The 19775-nt window shown below is 41.6% G+C and overlaps 1 protein-coding gene across 2 annotated transcripts; it reads left to right on the top strand.

The window, feature by feature from the left end:
* Positions 1–9278: 9278 nt before the first annotated feature.
* Positions 9279–17795, top strand: LOC138293229 (DBIRD complex subunit ZNF326-like). 2 transcript variants are annotated; one of them, XM_069232329.1, is made up of 10 exons: positions 9279–9404; positions 10065–10155; positions 11415–11820; positions 12765–12960; positions 13239–13344; positions 14125–14272; positions 14469–14565; positions 14817–14947; positions 15414–15509; positions 17182–17795. In XM_069232329.1, the coding sequence occupies exons 2-10, from the start codon at positions 10067–10069 to the stop codon at positions 17404–17406; spliced, it is 1494 nt and encodes a 497-aa protein (XP_069088430.1). In that variant the 5' UTR covers positions 9279–9404; positions 10065–10066; the 3' UTR covers positions 17407–17795. The 2 variants fall into 2 exon arrangements, with proteins under 2 accessions (XP_069088430.1, XP_069088431.1); XM_069232330.1 differs by lacking the exon at positions 11415–11820 and having other exon boundaries at positions 9288–9404.
* Positions 17796–19775: the final 1980 nt, after the last annotated feature.

The following is a 19775-nucleotide window of genomic DNA, read 5'->3' on the forward strand; positions in this document are numbered from 1 at the left end:
GTGCCTGTGCACTGTCGGTGATCTGGCCAAACGGGGCATGAAAAATCTGAAACTGGATCATTCAAAGCTTTTTTCAAGAAGGGCCCCACAGTATGTTTGTCCTAGGGCCCCCCAAATCCTCCAGATGTCCCTGCCCGTAAATCGGTTGGCTTGCCCACCTCTCTGTAGTTAGTTAGAGGGTTCTCAGCACACTACTCAGATACTTGCTCAGCAATCTGTGCCCTCTCTGCTCGCCCACCTACACAAACATGCCATCACACCCATGCATGCTGACCGTGAAGCTCACCTCAGAGCAGAAGGTCGCTCTGTACTCCAGAGCTTCTAGATGTTGAAAGACATCTGATAAACTATGGGTCAGTACCATCTGCACTTATTTCAGTGACGTCTGCAGAGGGTTGACTGATTTTGTGGATGTTTATCCTGAAATGCGGGTGACTTCACAGTCTATCGTCTATGGCATACGAAATAACGTTTTCATCACAGAAAAGCTCAAATTGGTTGATTTGATCGAGGCTCGATGAGTCGTTGTGTCTCTGTGTTATTTCAGTGCTGGTCCAGTGTTGGTATGGGCACTGTTAGCGCGTCAGACCTTAATAAGTAAATTTACAAGGGGACGATGAACCTTTTGACTAGTATTAAGAAGTTCTTACCATAGCTCCCGTACATAAATCAATAATCAATACACAATAATCAATAATCATTAGTAATCAATAAAATCAATAATCAATAGAGTCAATAAAAGTCATGCACCATGACTTTTCAGCCATGAATAACCACACCTTTAATAAAGGTTTAGTAAGTTTATTTCCCTTTTATTAACAATACTAAAGTAATGTAGATTTGCTGTGTAGCCCTTTTAGTTATAGCTCCATGCACGTTATTTTAACACAGTAGGCTGCTGTGCACTTTAAATTAGATATATTATATTCAGCTTCACTTTATTATTATTACAATAACCATTTTTACGGTCTTGTTTTATTTTCATCTATCTAACTGTTTTTGCCCAGGCCAGCACTCCGTTCTCAAACAAGACATTCTTGATCACTCCGTGCTTCATTCAAGGCTACAGCTCGGTAGATTGCCAGTGAACGTGGTAGAAGTTTAGTCTCCAACATTCGTAGAAAATACACATCCTTGCATAGGGACATTTTCTCAGAACATCAGCTGTGTTATTAAATAAACACTTCCTTGTCCCTTACACGTTAGAGGGAGATTCCAGCCAGGGAACCACGACTGTCTGCTGATTGCTGAATGCTTCACTACAGATGCTAACGCAGACCACAGGCCTTTGCTCAGGTATGGGGGTTGATGTTTTCCCAGGGAAACCTGAAAGGCACAATTAGAGCTTAACATGCTGTGCTCAATTATAACATAGATAGGAAATAGTCAATTGATCATAGTGACAATATGATAGCGTTGTTTTTATGCTTCTCTCGTCTCGTCACATTTTTAATACTGTCATGTTGTGTCGTCCATGTTATTGCAGCTCACGCTTTGCTATCTAAGATGCAGTCATTTTATTAAACTCATCATTGAAACATATACTGCCTCTATTTGTCATTTATGTATGAGACTGAATTGTAAATGAGAGAACCGGATGCGACCTGAGTGACCACGACTTCCCTGAGAAGCCTAGTATGTCATGAACTCGGCTGCCCAATCATCACTATCCTTTGGTAGAGACTCAAGGCTTTACTGTTTCAAAAGCATATGGCCCTTACATCTGCACGCGAGACCTACGCACTTCAAGTGGCAAGGTGATCAGCAGAGATACAGTCCCTATTAAATACAAACTTTCCGAGACACTTTGGTGAACTCGTGGGACGAATATTTAATGCGTCCAGTACGACTGGAATGACACATTTTTTCAAAGCTGTTGGTTCTGGTTTCATTCACACCTTCTCCTCAGTATTTGGTTTAATACCATCAGCAATCCACTCAATTTTGCCTAGTATGTTCGGGGGATTTCCAATAACTTTGGCTTTATTAGCTGGCATTCTGCTGTTGCTGTTTTTTATGCGCAATGACTGTCCCGCCGCAACGAGGAGAAATGACGGCGCTCCCATCAGCGCAGCTGTGTCGTGAACGTACGATGCAGTATTTTGAAGCAACACTCCTGGAGCAATTGGAGTGTGGCTGGTCCTTGTCATTCAGACCGGTTTTGCATTGTGTGCAGCCCGTGTTTCGGTGCCTCTGGTGCTCTTTCGAATATGCACTGGAAATCTGCCTTTCGAAGCAGCGCTTGCCTACAGTGGTCGCTGATCTGTTGATGTTCTCGCTGAGGGTTCATTACCGGACATACACATTAAGGTTGCGTTTGCTACGTGAAGCTACCTATGAGTTGCCCTTCCTGGAGGAAGTAGTTCACGACTCATCACTGGGCACACCACGGGATGTCACCTTGGCTGAGACTGAGGCTACGGAACACATCTGCTCCTTGATCCTTCTTGGCGAGGACTTCCCGATTTTAACATCGGCCGAAGTGGAAGATCTCCTATTCTCCAAGACTTAGAACTAGATTGGGATTTTTTAAATTGACTTGCCCTTTGAATTCGGATTTATGCCACATGCTCATGTTTTAAATTGTCATGTAGGATGCTTATGTGTCCCTTCGACTTGTCCAAATTGACTTTGCTTTTATATATATATCTTAGGTTGAGCTTTTTAGCAATATAATTTTAGCTTTGGCTTTGAACCACTTTCAACCGACAAGGGGAGGGTGTTGTGTAACCATTTTAGTTATACCTTCATGCTTGTTATTTTAACACACTAGGCCGCTGTGCACTTTAACCTAGATATATTTTATTCAGCTTCACTTTATTATTATTACAATAACCCTTTTTACAGTCTTGTTTTATTTTCATCTATCTAACTGTTTTTGCCTAGGCCAGCACTCTGTTCTCAAACAAGACATTTTTTATCACTCTGTGCTTCATTCAAGGCTACAGCTCGGTACATTGCTGGTGAAGGTGGTAGAAGTTTAGTCTCCAACATTCGTAGAAAATACACATCCTTGCGTAGGGACATTTTCTCAGAACATCAGCTGTGTTTTTATATAAACACTTCCTTGTCCCTTACACGTTAGAGGGAGATTCCAGCCAGGGAACCACGACTGACTGCTGAATGCTTCACTACAGATGCTAACGGAGACCACAGGCCTTTTCTCAGGTATGGGGGTTGATGTCTTCCCAGGGGAACCTAAAATGGCAGAATTAGAGCTTAACATGCTGTGCTCGATTATAACATAGATAGGAAATAGTTGATTGATCATAGTGACAATATGATAGCGTTGTTTTTATGCATCACTCTTCTCGTCACAATTTGAATACTGTCATGTTGTGTCGTCCTGGTTAATGCAGCTCACGCTTTGCTATCTAAAATGCAGTTGTTTTATTAAACTCATTATTGAAACATATACTGCCTCTATTTGTCATTTATGTATGAGACTGAATTGTAAATAAGAGAACCGGATGCGACCTGAGTGACCACGACTTCCCTGAGAAGCCTAGTATGTCATGCACTCGGCTGCCCAATCATCACTATCCTTTGGTAGAGATGAGGCACTGCTAGTTAGCCAGAGCAAAACCCGGATTGGAGCGACAGGTGTCACCCGCAGTGGGGTGGACTCAGTCTCCCACACCGCGGGCAATTCTGCCACTCAAAATTCACTAGTCTCATTAGAATAATTTAGAGCCTACGCGACAGACTAATTTCAAAATCAAATGAAACACATATATAAACAATACTGGTTGTCCAAAGCGGCGGAAGAGACGCAATCTAATCAAAGCTTGAACCCCAACACATTCTAGAGCTACAGTGCAAATCAATAGCAGAGTCAATTGCGACAAAGGTATAACATACATGAAACTCAGTAAGTAATTCATCAATCATTGAGGGCCCTTAACTAACGTCAAATTAGCATCATGCTATACAATTTAGAAACAAACTATGGATCTGTTCAGACATCGCAGTTGGTATCTAGAAAGAAAAGGCATGAAGTCCTCAACAGGCTACTCTATGGAATCTTCCTCCAGTGACTGGCCACTTTCCATGTGGCACATGTAAAGTTTGCCCTCTAACCAAACGTCTGGATAGTCTAGATCTGGACCCAATAGGCGTATGGCACCTGAATAAACACACTAATTGTAATACACGCAATTGTATATTTATGATTACCTGCCCCTGCGAATTACGGTACGTGGGTATGACCACAAGACCAGTTAAAAACAGGATCAATGAACACCGCAGAAATATTAAGTGTGCCCGCACAACTACTAAACTGAGCGTACATTTTTGGGACGCGAAACATGGTTCCGACGATTTATGGTGGGTGGTACTACAAGCACCTCCATCTTTACATAATGATCCCAGGTCTCTTTTTAGGATTGAACAAAGCTGGGTCTTCAAACTTAAGAAACATATATCAGGACTTAACAACGACATCCCTTGGGGCAGCATACTACTATGATTTGACCTACTTGCCTGGAATACTAGTACATATTCACCCTGACCACTTGATGAACGGCTTTGTATCTGCCCTTACTACTAGTACAGCCTGAGGCCTTATTTTACATCTTCTTTTTATATAAGGTGACTATTTTTTCCACTATACATTTTTTTATTTTTTGGGCAATGTTGTGAGTCCAATTATACACTCTCTCTAATATGGACTACTCATCATCTTTCAAGTAATTTTATTTTCATTAGCCACGAACTTATAGTCTCTTACAGCAGTTATTAGCAATGTGAGTTTATTTTCCACAAGCTGATAACCATTTACCATCTGGCTATCGGTTCTTTCCATGTATATGCTGGTATTCGGCAATCCTTTCCAAATAGATCGGCCTTTGTTTGTTTACGTTTTTACATTTGGCCCACATGACTGTAGTGCACCAATACCAGCTCTGGTTGTTCTTTCTCGTACTGGTCCCCGTCAGGGTACCAGTCCGTCTTCTATTTTTAGTCTTATTCAGGTTATTGGTTTCAACCAATCGGAACGCCGGGTGGACTTCCGGGTTCCGTGGACGACGAGACCTGCTCTTTGTGTTAAATACTCGAGGGTCGCGTTCCATAATCGTCTGCAGGAACGCGGACCCGGGTAGGTTTCCGGCTAACAACAGGTACATCGAAAGTGAGTACCCTGTAATTTACGATTTTTGCCTTTTGATGAGCTGCATTAATATAGTTACATTGAATCTTTTCTGACCGCTTGCACTACCTCACTTGAGCTTATTAGCTCGCTCGACATTCCCCATGGTGTTTTCTCTCTATGACATATTAGGGTTAGCACAAGACCCAAATTATAACCTTTCTTGACTGTGCGGGATGATACCTTTAGTACTCTTTATGATTTTGATTGGGCCACATCGAATTGAAGCTTTTAAGCATAAACCATGCGGTTCTATATGTCTATTCTGGTAAATATGAGTGAGTTATGGCTCACATTATGTTATAACTACTCTGTTTGATATATCTAGGCTCTGAAGATTTTATGTTTTTTGTATACTATTTTTGCCCAGCAATGCATACCTGTTTCAGGGTACATGTATTCCTATGAAGCCCGTGCTCTAATTGGGGATGGTAAGCCTGTGTTTTCCTTGATGGTTTTCACTTTTTCACAAGCACAGTGGTTACTTACCTCAGCCACGTGTTGCCTTAAATCACTTCTTCATGACACAACTTGTTTATCAGCATGTGTATTACTGATTTTTATATGCTTGCTGACCGTGACTGACTTTGACGAGCAGTTGGCATGAGTAAGTGATCAGTTATTTTGTTTACTGTATCCTAAATTAGGTTTGAGCACTACTATTAGGAGAAGTTATTTATATCTTTTTTTGGTCCTGAGGAAGCGTCACTGGATCCTTTTGGCCATTTAGAGGTGAAACATGTTGACCTAATTCTATAGGAATTTTGGAGATTGTTCATTTTCCTTACACTTATCGTGTGTGAGTGCGGTTGAGCATCACCTCTACAAGCACTTCCTCAATTTTAATCTTGGCCTGGACTATCTTCTGAACTATTAAAATATGATGATTATGGTTTAGAGCCAATTTTATGTTTCACTTTTTTCTCTCTATATCTCTAGCTTGTGTCTACTATGGGCATATTCACCATGAGGAGTAAAATCTCCAGCTAAGAGCCACCTCCTTCTTTGAAAGGGGTGGCCCGTCAGACATTGCAGTGCCGGTCTGATGGGGAGCTCGTCCAGTGATGAACCTTGACATCCTATTGGATGTGTGAGGGCTGTTCTGCTCCTGACTATTCTTGCCTTCTTGTAGATTAGTTGTGTCTCTTTGGAACAGTGTACTTTATTAGGTATTAATGAAATGCATAACAGTCATGTTTCATTATATCTACCTATGCACGGCATGAGTCAGCAAAGCAGAATCAGTCTTCGTTGTCAGGCCTTCAGTCGATCAGCAAATCATCAGGCTCTCAGTCAGAGAGTATGAGCCCAATGACAGAATGAATCTTGAATCTCTCCTAAAGTCTCTTCTTCTCTCAAAGTCACAGCAATTCTCCTGGCTAAATCTCTGAATAATTCTCCTCTGTTGCGTTGTTATATCAAAGTCACCTAAACTATCCCCTAATTCTCTTTTGGTCTGTTAATCGTACGTTTATTACTTTATCCAATAATATTTCTATACCAAATCTATGAATTCTAATATTTCACTCTTCACATGCAGTTGAATGGTCCGTCTTACGATGTTCTCATCATTCGACTCGTCAGGTAACAGTAATGTTGCATCTTCAGCTCCAGTCAGTGTCTTGACTGCTCTCGTACAGGGAAAGTACACCTCACACACATTACACATAAGTTATTACACTAGCGAGAACATCATCTTCTTGCAGTCAGTTCTCACAAAAAGCTTCTGTTAAGCACTTTTAACAAGACAATGGACATTTCACAGTTTAATTCACTCAGTCAGCATTTCTATTAACCACTAAGAAAAACAGCTTCTGCATGAGGCCTGGCAAGACTAGGCTAAGACACTTGCTAAGTTAAGGCCTACAATTACTAAAGCTAGAGCATACTTCATAACCTTTAATATGACATATTACTACATTAGTCTAATACATTTTCAGTTTTCATAAGTATTAATGATTAATTAGTATATTTTGTGAACACTGGTGGCCATTCTGCGAGGTCACATTATCAAATGCATGCATTATTTTTCTACGTTATTCATTTTCTACATAATTCATGATTCAAATTACATAAACACTCATTTCTAATTAGAGCACCTTCGCTAGCAGCACCACGGGCCATTTGTACGACCTTTTGTTTTGAGACTCGCAATTTGCAATCCATTTGGGAATCGCAAATTGTGAGTCGCGAAACAAAATGTGTAACAATGTTAGGTACACTGTTTCCAATTCTCACTGGGGTCACGAATTACCTACCTCATCAATATTCATGAGGTAGGTCGCAATTTGCGACCCAGTTGGGAATGGCTGCAATCAAAAAGATGGTGACCTGCTGGGACAGCAGACAACCTTGTCTGTGACTGCTTTTTAAATAAAACAGCCTTTTTTTTTTTTAATAAATGCAGCCCGTTTCCCTTAAAGGAAAACAGGATGCATTTTAAACAAAAAATGAAAAGTTTTCTTTTCATTTTTTCAGAGTATGCAGTGGTCTGTGGGACCACTACCTGCTCTGAAAAAATATTTTTGCATCCATTCACAAAAAGGAAGGGGGCCCTTGGGGACCCCTTCCTGTTTGAAAATGGGTTAACACCAATTTGAAATTGGTGCTAACTGCAATTGTTTTGTGACTGCATTCACAGTCACAAAAACAATCATGCGGCCCTTGGTATTGTCCACGCTTGTCACAACTCGACCGCCCCAGTATCATGCAAACCAAGGTGACGAGTCTGGAGTACCAACAAGCTCTACATTAACGTTATATATTATGACACCGTCGACTATGCGAATTCCTGAAGCTTTTACTGTGCTAGACCCATGTAGACCTTGGTCTGAAATAGTATCACGAGGATTGCAGTCTAAGAAGCCTTGGCAAGAGCAGCCGGGCATTAACTGGGTACTAGGGCAGAGAAAATAAATTAAGGAAAGGCAGCAGACAGGTCAGTCTGGGCCATTTGACACCGAAAGCAACTAAACAGTGCAAGCGAGACAAGCTGATTCTTCCTACATTTTGCCCTTCTTCTCCGGAAGAGTGTGTGCTACACACATTGCATGTAAAATGTGCCCTGTTTGTCTATGTGGAACATACTGCCTCTTGAGGTCCTCTGACAGTCTGTTTGTGACTTTTGGAGTTGCTGGTCGTGGCAAGGCAGCCTCCAAATCGACTATCTGCCATTGGCCTAAAGAGACGGTCATCCTGGCTTATGAAGGGGCTAGGTTGCCTTGCCCCATGTCTATTCAGGCATGGTACATTAGGGGTCTCTTAGCCTGCTGGGCTGCTTTCTCTGGGGTCTCTTTGGCAGAGATTTGTAAATTGGGGGTGGGGGGGGTGTAACCTGGGCTTCGGACTTCACTTCATCAGGCACTATTGTTTGAACTGTGCTCAGTCGGCCCCTGGGAATTTTGATTATGGGCTTCTGCAGGTAGTTGCTTTGTATTTTCATTAAAGAGCACTGCATTTCTTTCCGCTTATGCTGTGTGCTTATTTCTCTTTCCAAGCCTACACAAAGGCCTTCTTTCGGGTTTGTTGCATTGGTATGCCTCATGTCATATGGACTAGGTCGAGGACAAGGGACGTAGAGGTAATGCCCTGATTACTTACTGATAATCCTCATTACTCTAAGTACTACTTGCCTTCCACCCTCCCAGTTAAGGCCTTTATGTGATGGGAGATCAGGACAGCTCACTATTGGTCGGTGGTTTTATGCCTGACCGGGAGGGTGGGTGGGGCAAAGAGTGTTTCCTGTTTTGATAGGAGATATCCCTCATGTCGAAAAGAATGGGTCGAGGATAAGGGACCTAGAGGTAGTGTTTTTGCTTTGTACATCTGGTCCCATATTCCATGGTATTACGCTAGACTACGCATCCCGTTTGTCAATTATCGGATTTGTGATAAAACATATATAAATATATAGTGAAAATGCGTTGCGTTTTTAAATGATTATCAGGCCGCGCCGGCAGGCAACGAGTTAAACTGTTGGTACCCTCCATTTTGTCCTCTTTTCTGACCCTCTTCCCACTGTGTAATGGCCGCCATTCACGCAAGTGTGGGCGGGAGCAGTTGGTTAACGTTATCGGGAGTACCACTCTATTCATTGGCTCATCAACCTCGCGTCAGCATAAATTTGTTCTCTCAACCTATCTAGACAGATCCATGTTTATATAATGGGTTGCTTGTTCAGTCTTTTCCTTTCTCAGACCTCCGCCACCAGCCGGACGAAGGACGCGTTTTGGGCAGATTTAACGTCTCGTATTAGGTATCGAATCGTCTGATGTGGCATTACATTTTCTTCGTAGGATGTTATCGGGTCGCCCTTGTCGTGATCCTTACATAGCCGCTCCTTACGTTGGCTTTCTTATCTACCGGCTCGGCTCCGTGACCTAAGTTGTCTTGTTCATACTGTTTAGTTGTTTTCGGTGTCAAACGGTCGGACTGACCCGTCTGCTCATTGTCCTTAATTCTATTTCTCTGCCCTACCCCACCAGTAAATGACGGGCCGCTCCTGAAGCGGCTTCTTAGACTACGTTCCTCGTGGTCTTATTTCAGACCAAGGTCTACGCGGGTCTGCGCAGTAATAGCTCCTGAACGTCGTCTAGTCGACGCGTCGTAGTACGTATTTGGATTAATGTGGATTCTTGTTGGTACTCCGTACTCGTCACCTTGGTTTGCGTAGTATGAGGACGGTTGAGTTGTTACAAGCGTGGACAATACCAACGGCCGCCATCTTAACATATTATCCGATTCCTGGGAGCACGATCTAATTTATACCCCAACTGTAGTTGGACTGTATTCTGAATATTCAAAGATGATCTTTTCTGGGTTTACTTTTACAATTGGCTACCACTTTCTAGGTACCATGTATGTTATTTGCGAACCATTTTAGTAGGTAATGCTCTTGTTTTTTGTCTTTTACTAGCGATGGAACGGGAATATGGCCGTGGCGCTTATGGGGGTCAGAGAACCGACTACATGCCCTCCTCTTATGCAATGGAGAGCACCGATGACAGGTACTGGACACATTTCAATATCGCTTCTGTAGAACGCATGCGCAGTCTTTTTGTTACATTTATTTTTATTTGAAGAGGGTGCTAGATGACGCTAACTTAATTTTCTTAAAATCTGTTGATGATGAATGTTTGAAGTGTTTGCGGATAGTGGAAGTGAACAAAGGCGATTGTTGGCGTGATTTTGATACGTATGACTTAGTTTCATTCACAACTGTATTTAGGCCTACAAATATCAGGCTTTCGCGCAACGTAGTGGGACAGCTCTGCGCCTAAGAATGTCCTGGTGGTGCGGGGAATGAGCTGCTTGGTTCCACTGCAGGCACCCTTCCACCACAGTGCAATAATGCATTCATTATGGGTGGCAGCATTGTTTTTGTCCAGAAAAGTACACCGTCATACATTTTAATTCGCTTGGGTTTTTTCTTCGTTGTATGTGTGCAGAAAATGCAGTACGCGTAGGAATAGGAAAAAACTAAGGTTTCTTCTCCTTAGGCCTTACTTGGGAAGGTTTGAAATGGTGGTGTATTCTCAGGTCTACCACTCATTGTCCATCTGCAAATCTACCAAAATCCATAGGTGGATCTGTGGGAACAACCAAGCAGAGAAGCACAAGGCAGTGATTTACGTTGCCTTGTATTACACCAGATTTACCGAGCACTGCAGGGCCCCACGGGGTGGCCTTGCATTGCTTGGTATGTTGAACCTTAGTGTTATAGCATTAATTTTTCCGAGATGCAAGGATAACACTGAAATATGCCACTTAATCGCCACATACGCTTTGGCTTTGTGGGACGCGAAGCAAGTTTTTATGTAGATTAAGCAGTTGTACTGGAGTGGTTTACTTTTAAATTATCAGGGATAGGTGAAATAGCTGCATTTCTAAAATAAAGGGAGCAGTAGGTTCACTCCTTCATGTTATCCTCAGAAGGATGAAAAGCTAACAACCCTAGAAATCAGCTACTGGTAGCATGCTGTTTATCACATTACTGTGTATAGTTTATTTTGATAGACTTTGTGTACTTTGCATGTATACAGTTTGTAAAGTGAATATGCATAAAAACTGACTAGGGCTGGTCTTGAAGACAACATACTGTATTTTTATGGCCGTGTAAACTTGCAAAATAATTTGACTTCTCCAGCCCTAATCAACCTATGTATGAGTGTTTTTGGAAACTGCTCTGTAGTTGAATTTCAACTGATGTTTTATGCTGTTTAACACAAATACACTTATTTTGTTTCCCTCATTGCAATCTTTCCAGGTTTGGACCTTATGAGTCGTTCGACTCCAGGTCTTCTCTGGGTGGGTCAGATCTGTACAGATCTGGCCACGGTTATAATGAACCCGAACAAAGCCGCTTCGGAGATAGTTTTGATGATCGCTATGAAAGCTCCTACCGGAATAGCCTTGACTCTTTCGGAGGTAGAAACCAGGGCGGGTCTAGCTGGGAAGCACCATACACTCGTACAAAATTGAGGACTGGGTTTATGGATGACAGAGGAAGAGACAGTTACTCTTCCTACAGCAGTTTTGCTTCACCCCACATGAAGCCTGCATCTGCAGGCTCCCGGGGGAGAGGAATGCCTTCTTACCCTGAAGGTGCGTTTGGAAGCAGAAGCTATGAGGCTTTTGGAGGATCGTCAACAGGCCGAGGTCGTGGCCGTGGAGTAAGTACAGAATCTTTAAGATTCTTTTCACTAGTCACTTTTTAACATTTGAAGACCTAAAATTATATGTTCAGTTCATATTCGTAACTTGTGAACATGAAGGTAGAATTATGCATGCAGCATTAACTTTCGAGGGAATAACGATATGTCGGACTAGGCTAACTCTTCTGGCCTAGATTAATCTTTAGGATATCAGATTTCCTTGAATTTAGGCTTGGAAGTGAAAATAAAGATTTCACACTTCCCAATTACTAATTTATCTTAGCCAGTTTTATAATATGCAAGCCATACGTTTAAATAGTCTGACATAACACCTTTTCACGAGCCATGTGCAAGGGAGGCTGGCAGCATCCTGGTGTTTCCACGTTTAAAGTAAAGTACCCTGTTATGTTTACTATATATTTTATTTCCATTGGCCGGGTTGTAACCCTGGCTGTGAAAATGTTGACCCCTTAATAAACGGACCACCAGATTTTGTTGTTCCTGGTGGCCGAGTGTGTAGTTTCAGATCTTCGGCTGTATGACCACCAGAAGTAAATGAAGTATTATGTCCGTAGTTCTTGGTATTTGGGTAGCTGCCATTTCAATCCTTGCTGTCTCAATTCATCTTGCCGTCTGTTTTGCTGAACAGTGAGTTGAATGTGCAGTTTAAACGTCATATATTCCATTTAATTCTCTACTTTATTTCGCTAGTCCGCTCATTCAAATTAAAAGCTATACAGCAGTGTCCCTACTAGCGCTTTCTCAGTTGTAGCCAAGAAATATCCACACCTGCCAGAATAGCAACAACTGCTTAGCCTGATGCTTTTTTTTTTGTTGACTTCCCAACACTGGGTCGTGGATTATGCCTGGCCCATATTATAAAGCTGTTCAATTAATCATGTACAGTATGTAATTTACCTTATTTTTACATTCTGGTAATCTTATGTTAACCTAATTTGCAGCAAATGGGGGATTATGGAGGTATGCAGAGACCTGGAATTGTTATCGACTATCAAAACAAACCTGGATTTGGTGGGCCTGTTGGAAGGGGGATGAAGAGGAAGATGATGCCACCACCTAATAAACCCATTGGAGGGGCGTTTGTCGGCAAAAAGCCTAAATTGACAAAACCTGGACCAAATGGCAATGTCAAAAAAGGTAATTTTCTCGATGGGCTGCTGCACTAGTTATTTACTTTGTTGGCTTTATTGGCCTCAAAGCTTACAGGCTATCCCGAATAACTGTACTTTACTTGTAATGTTCACTTTTTAGTTTCCTTTGGTCGATTAAAATGGGCCAACAATTGTACAGCCTTCACGTGAACCCTGTCGAACCAAACTAAATCAAATGACTATTTCTAGACACGAACCTGTTAAATCAACAAATGTTAGCTAAATTAGCAAATTAATCTTAAATTGACATTATCTATGTAATAGATGAGAAAAATGATGAGGAAGAAGAGAAACGCAGAATTGAAGCCAGACGAGAGAAACAAAGACGGAGACGGGAGAAAAACAGTGAAAAATATGGAGATGGATACAGGTTTGATTTAATTTCTGATGGCTTGAGAACATGTTATGAGCACAAGGTGATGCGGATTTGATTTCCTACTATTTCTGGCCTAATTCTGTTACATATCAAAACGGAGTAAAGATTGGTACTTAACCACCAGCTCTAATAATACGGAGGGGGGGGGGGGGTGGGGGGGGCTCGTACTAGTCATAGAATACATTATAGTGCTAGAATTGTTTTCTTGATCAGTAAGACCACCATAAATTCCAAGAGGGAACTCAGTGGAATATTGTCCTTAAACGTGAGGTCGTAGCCGGTCTGTAATAAGCCAACGGTCCGAATACTTTTTCATTAATTACATAGATCGTAGCTTGGGTGCCCTAAACCCTGAAATTGGGGCATCGGTGCTAAGGAGAATATTTAAGCTCCCCGTGAACACGTTGTAGGATAACCTATTCTGGGGTTTGTTTCTGGTATGTTTTGTTACTTCTGATTCAGGGTTATAGTGACTCGCTCTCCTTCAATTTGTTCTGCTTCTCAAAAGTGACAACTGGTCTGCTCTCCAATTGCTCTTGCCAGGCAATATGCAATAACGTATCTTAGCGAGGGTAAAACTAGTGAACGCATGTTTTCACTACCTATAGCTTCTGGCCATCTCGAACGGGGCAATATCTTCCCGGGTGAGAGTCCCAGGGCTTCGACATGTGACAAAACTTTGATTCATAAATGCTACTTAAGAATTTGAGTCACTTTAATAAAACGTGTCATAAAGCATTACATTGATACCAACACTTTAATCCACTCTCCCAGGATTGCGTTTACATGCTCTTTTTGTAAATTTCGAACATTTGAAGAAAAAGACATTGAAGCTCACCTGGAAAGTACTGCTCACCAGGAAACATTGAATCACATACAGAAACAAACCAAGTTCGACAAAGTTGTGATGGCCTTTTTGCATGTAAGTGCTAATGTTCATAGTGACTTTCTAGACAGCGTATATTTTTGTGGTTTTGCTGCCGTGCATTACGCGTTTTGTTTTAACCAGTGTAGTATGCAGTATTCAATGTATGTATGGCTATGCTAAGATGGTTTCCAATGTTAACAATAATAATTATCCGCCTACCATGCCTTTAAATTGCCCTTGCATCTTTTAGGAATGTATGGTCAATAAGTTTAAGAAGACTTCTCTGCGTAAAGCACAGACTAACCAGGCCGATGCTGCAAAAACAGTAGAAAAAGACCTACTGGAAGGTTAGTTTTTTAAAGCCGTTATTTTAACTTGGGGGAAATGCCTGTAGATTGTTCTTTCTGCAGCTTCTGGAGGTTTTTCTCGATTGTAAGGTTCTAAAAGTATACAGTAACTTAAGTTTGTCCTATTCCCTTTACCCCAAACTTCCTAAGTTCCTTGCGAATGCATAAGGGCAGAGCCACCTAAATACATTTTTTGTGGAATATCATGTATACACCATTGTACTACAAGCATACTTTTTTTTTGTATCTAGGTGTTTCTGCTGATGATCACATGATGAAAGTAGAGACTGTACATTGCAGTGCTTGCAGCGTCTATGTTCCTGCTTTACACAGTTCTGTGCAGCAGCATATAAAATCATCTGATCACGCAAAGAGCAAGTTGGTAAGTTTATTTAAATGTCTTAGCTCATTGATTAACATTTTTTCACCCCATGGATATACGTGTTTTTCCCCAGTTTGTATTAAAGTTCTTTGACGTGTGTATTATAGTTTTGTAAATGCATTAGTTCCAATTACTGTAATACTGCCCACCCAACATTTAGAGATGATCCAAAAAGTATGTCCCATGTATTCTTCACGGTTCTCCTTGTGATATGTCTTGGTAGACTTGCATTTCCTCATTGACGGCTATTTCTCCGATTGGTCTTAAACCAGATGGGAATTGCACCAATATGGAAGCTGGGCAATTTCTTTGGTTGTCAGGGAGGTAAAATAATGAACGTTTTAGCGATGTTCTTTAGACTGGGGAACGGATTATTAAGACTCTGGTTTGCAACCGAGTTCTTGCAGTTGAACAAGCAGTATAAATTGTGCGCATACATGAATATTGATTTAAATGTTTTTTTCAGGCTTACAAGGAACAAATAAAAAGGGAGAGTGTACTTACTGCTACAAGCATCCTCAACAATCCAATAGTCAAGTCACGATACGAACAGTATGCAAAGGTAAGATTTGTAGGCGCCAAGCCCGAAGCCATTTAACCGCTTGTCCAAAGGTGAATTATTGCTTAGCTGACATACTAAATCGGGAGTCTCCAGCCTTTCTCTGAGAATTGATTCTGATCAGTGAAAATAGTCCTGAGCTGTTAATTAATTTGACCATTGTTGCAGCAGCAGCTGCACCAGATATGACCTAATTGGTGACGACGCCTTGGAGAACCACCTAGTTTTTGTGGATGCCTGTATTCTGTATACGATTTTTGGCACTCTGCATTGATGGAACACTGTCCAACCCAACACATACGACAGGATTATCAATAGTAAAGGCTGGAAAAGCTTTACCAGGCTGCCAGTGACCTACCAGAAGCATCAGAGCTATCTTTTGGAGAGCTTTGCTCTAAATCAATTAAGCATGCTACTGAAGTGAGCTCTAAATATATAAATGTAATTAGGTAAATTATTGGTGTTCCTAGTAAGTATTATTTCTGTTGCATTCCCAGCTGCATCCTGAATTTTTGGCCATTCTATAGTTATACTTGGGCATACAATAATTTGGATACCACCAACCATTAATTTTGCCATAATACAGCACAACTATTTGTTTTTGAACTCTGTATCCCAAATGCTTCTAAAAAACCCATCTAAGCATGGATTTGGACTATTTCAAACTCGTGGAACCACTACAGGGTCACGCTCAACCTGTGCAGAAATTCATTCTCCAAGTCAGCAAACAATATAAGAACAATACCAAAAAGCTAAATTTTATGCAAAGGGCAGAGATTGTGTCCAAAGTAAAGGCATCATTGCTACCAAGTGGTTGCCAAATAACCAACCCCTAGTGACCAATGTGTGAGGGTTCTGCTGCTTCACTGGCAAACGCGATCAGTGGTTGCTTTCCGTCGTGCAGACATTTCCTTCAATCTCACACCAATGCCCAATACACTACTGATAGCATACAGCGTGACTGGAGACAGGCAAAATCAAGGCTGATATCAGATTTTCTAATTCTGAAGGCAGAACCCGAAGGCCAATCCTTAACCTCCAGAACTGAATTAATACGTTAACTCCATTCTTTTCAGGATGTCGCCTCCGCATAAATGCATATTCCTTCTCAGACAGTTTTACATTGTAATTCTAGCTTTCATCTTTCCACCTCCCCCATCGATCCTGCTCTCATTAGTACTTGGTTTGTTGTAAATTGGATACATTACCAATTCAAAGTTCGCTTTGGGATTACAGTGGTTTAAATGAATTTCACCGAGCATGTCTGGTGCATCTCCAGCACAGCCACATCTACTCTGCAACTAGTTAATAAAAGGGAGACTGCTTGGGTAGTGCCCCCCCCCCCCCCCCCATATCACCAGTTTACTCATTGTAAAAACATATACATCTCCCTCAGTCTTGGGTCTAGCGTGATTGCAAAAGCTTATTTCAGCCCAGAGGGCCAAGGCCTTCTGGAGACTACGTTTCGTTTAGACTACTTAACCAGGTGTTGCACCTCCTTTCTCAGTTGTAAAGTGCTTTTTTAAACATTAATAGATGCTTGGGTCTTTATGATCGGAAGTCTGGGTTCTTTACATGCACTCCACATATGACTTTGCTGTTTATTTTGTGATAGTGTGCCTGTATCGTGAAATTGTGCTAAAAGTGATATTACAATTATGTTCACTTTTTTTAGGGTGAGAATCCATTTGAAATCGTTGAGCAATCGGGCGAAGCAGTAGTTGAGGAAACAACTGATGCAAACGAGGAAGATACTGAGCAAAATGATGAGGAAAATGATGAGGAAAACGATGAGGAAAACGAGGAGGCGGAGGCTGATAATGCGGATGCTACTGAGGATGCGGATGCTACTGACCCAAATGATTACTCTGGGGACTTAACCACAACTGATGAAAACTAGTTGAGAACCTGCCCAGACGGACAAAAACTTAAGCGCACTACGTTGGTGGACAAAAAAGACGTTTTACGCAAAGCCAAGCAGTTCATTTACCCTGCGTGCATTCCACTTGTTTTAATTGCCTAACGGTAAACCTGTTTTAAGTTCGTGCGTTTTTTTTAATAGTAAACTAAAGGTTACATCAGACACAGCAAATGGCTTCAGTATTCTTCCAATGTAAATTTATTTGTTCATGGTTACGTTTTCGGTAATTTTGAGCAGTTTGGGTTCTAAACATTAGAATGTGATTTTGCAATTAGCACCCAATATAGAGTTTGTATATACATCGAGCTGTTGTAGCAGAAAAAACTATTTGTCATGTCCTGCAGTAATAAAGGTTTACAACAAGATTATACACCTCTCCTATGGTATGGTCAGCCTCTAGGAACGGGGCACCCAATGATTTCAATGTAAGGATGCCAACGCCTGTAATTTCTGATTTTAATTGGGGTAGCAGGATACATGAGGAAAGCTAGTTGTGGGCAATTTTGCGGTCTGCTTTGTAAAAAGCAGTCTTTACCCAACTGCTAATTTAGCGATTGTTTTGCAAATTTCAAAGTCCTGTAGGTTCTGATTTATCAGGGGTCAGGAAGGCCGTGTTCCATGTGAAAGAAATGCACTTTGAGATCCATCAATAATCCCTCTGCGGTCATGCTAGATACTGGCTTTCAGTAGAACGTGTGATATGGCAGCAGCATCTCTGGCAGGCAGGGATGACCTTCTGGTCTGGCAGTATCCTGCGCAGTGTGGGGGCAAAGGACCTATACAAACAGGTGAATAAGTGGCAGTCCGTATGTACTTTATCTTTTTCTGAGATGGAATTTGTAATGTTTGATAAATCAATAACCATCAAGATGCTAGTTTAGAAGATATTCCTTTATGCATTTAAGGTGATTTTCAATTCAGACTACATTGTTCTGTTTAACCCTAAAGTTGAGATAACAAGGTACTTGTTCCAGACTGATTCTTATGTCTGTATTTAAATGATTTTACACATTCATGGTTCTTGGAAAGATCAGGTCCGGTGACATCTACGTCAGACATGTTGATTTTGCAGAAATGCAAACCAGTTCTAAAAAATTGTCGGTCAGTCTTTTTGAAGCCGAGGAAGGGGACTGCCTGAGAACTGCTCAAGCAAGTGACTATCACAACCGCACCCCACCTGCATAACACCAGTTTGGGGGGGGGGGGGGGGGGGGGGCAAAAGTCACATCAGACAAAAGGATATTCAATATCATCCAATACTGTTGTTGCATAGAACTGATCTGTCCTTCACCAGAAGTAAAACCAAGAAAGAAGCACACGGAGTAAAGGCTTTAACTCAAAACGAGGTGGCAGAACTCCTACAAAAGGGCAATAGAAAAGGGTCTTGGGCATAGGTCAGTCAGCAACACTAATCTACGTATTTTCTGGCACCAGGGAACACTTGAGGTGGCCATTCCCCTGATATGGAAAAAAGACTATATGTAACCAGAGATGTTAATGCACATTCAAATTAATCACAAGCAAAAAAATACTATGTTGTAAACTAGATACATTACCATTTTTAGAGGTCCCCTTACCATCAAATCAGCACCAAGGGAGTTTAGAGAGTCTGTTCACAGTAGCTGCACACTTAAGAAAGGTAATACATGTATATTACTACTTAGACTAATGGCTGGTAAAAGCAAACTCGTTCTCGATGTGCAAGAGGAACTTCAGGATGCTAATGGGGCACACTTCATAATCTAGGTCTTACAATAAACTCGGAAAAGTAAGTGCAACAAATGGGGAAAGAACGTTTCCAAGAGTGAGGCTCAACATAGCAAAGGGGAGATTCTTCCCAAAACCCAAGATGTTTGAGGCACTTACTGAGCAAGCTTGCTGCTACTGCAAGGGGTTGTCTGACAGTGGGGAGAATGTGTATACCACTAATTCCTTATGCAAGACAGAACGTTATACATTTGGGAGTAGATCCAAAACTAAGACATGGGCAATGGAGAGTCTGTAAGATCCAGTAGTTCTAACCCAAAAGGTACTAGAGGAGAAGAGATAATGTAAGAGGAAACATAACAGTGGGAAGAGCCTTCATGCAACTAGACCCACCTGTGACCCTCACCACATAGGATGGGGAAACACATGGATGGGCATCGAAACATCCGATGCTAGGAAAGCTCAACAAACAGTCCAACACAAGTGTGCTGGAGCTAAAGATGGTGTAGCACCTCCTAATGGCCTTCCAAACAAGTTGTGAAAGAGATTACGAGCCCAAATGGGGCAACACAACCACTGTTTTACCTGCACAAATACGGGGGGGGACAAAATGATAGGCCCTATGAAAGCTAGCCCAGTAA

This window comes from Pleurodeles waltl, chromosome 4_2, assembly GCF_031143425.1.
Source record: "Pleurodeles waltl isolate 20211129_DDA chromosome 4_2, aPleWal1.hap1.20221129, whole genome shotgun sequence".
Taxonomy (NCBI): domain Eukaryota; kingdom Metazoa; phylum Chordata; class Amphibia; order Caudata; family Salamandridae; genus Pleurodeles; species Pleurodeles waltl.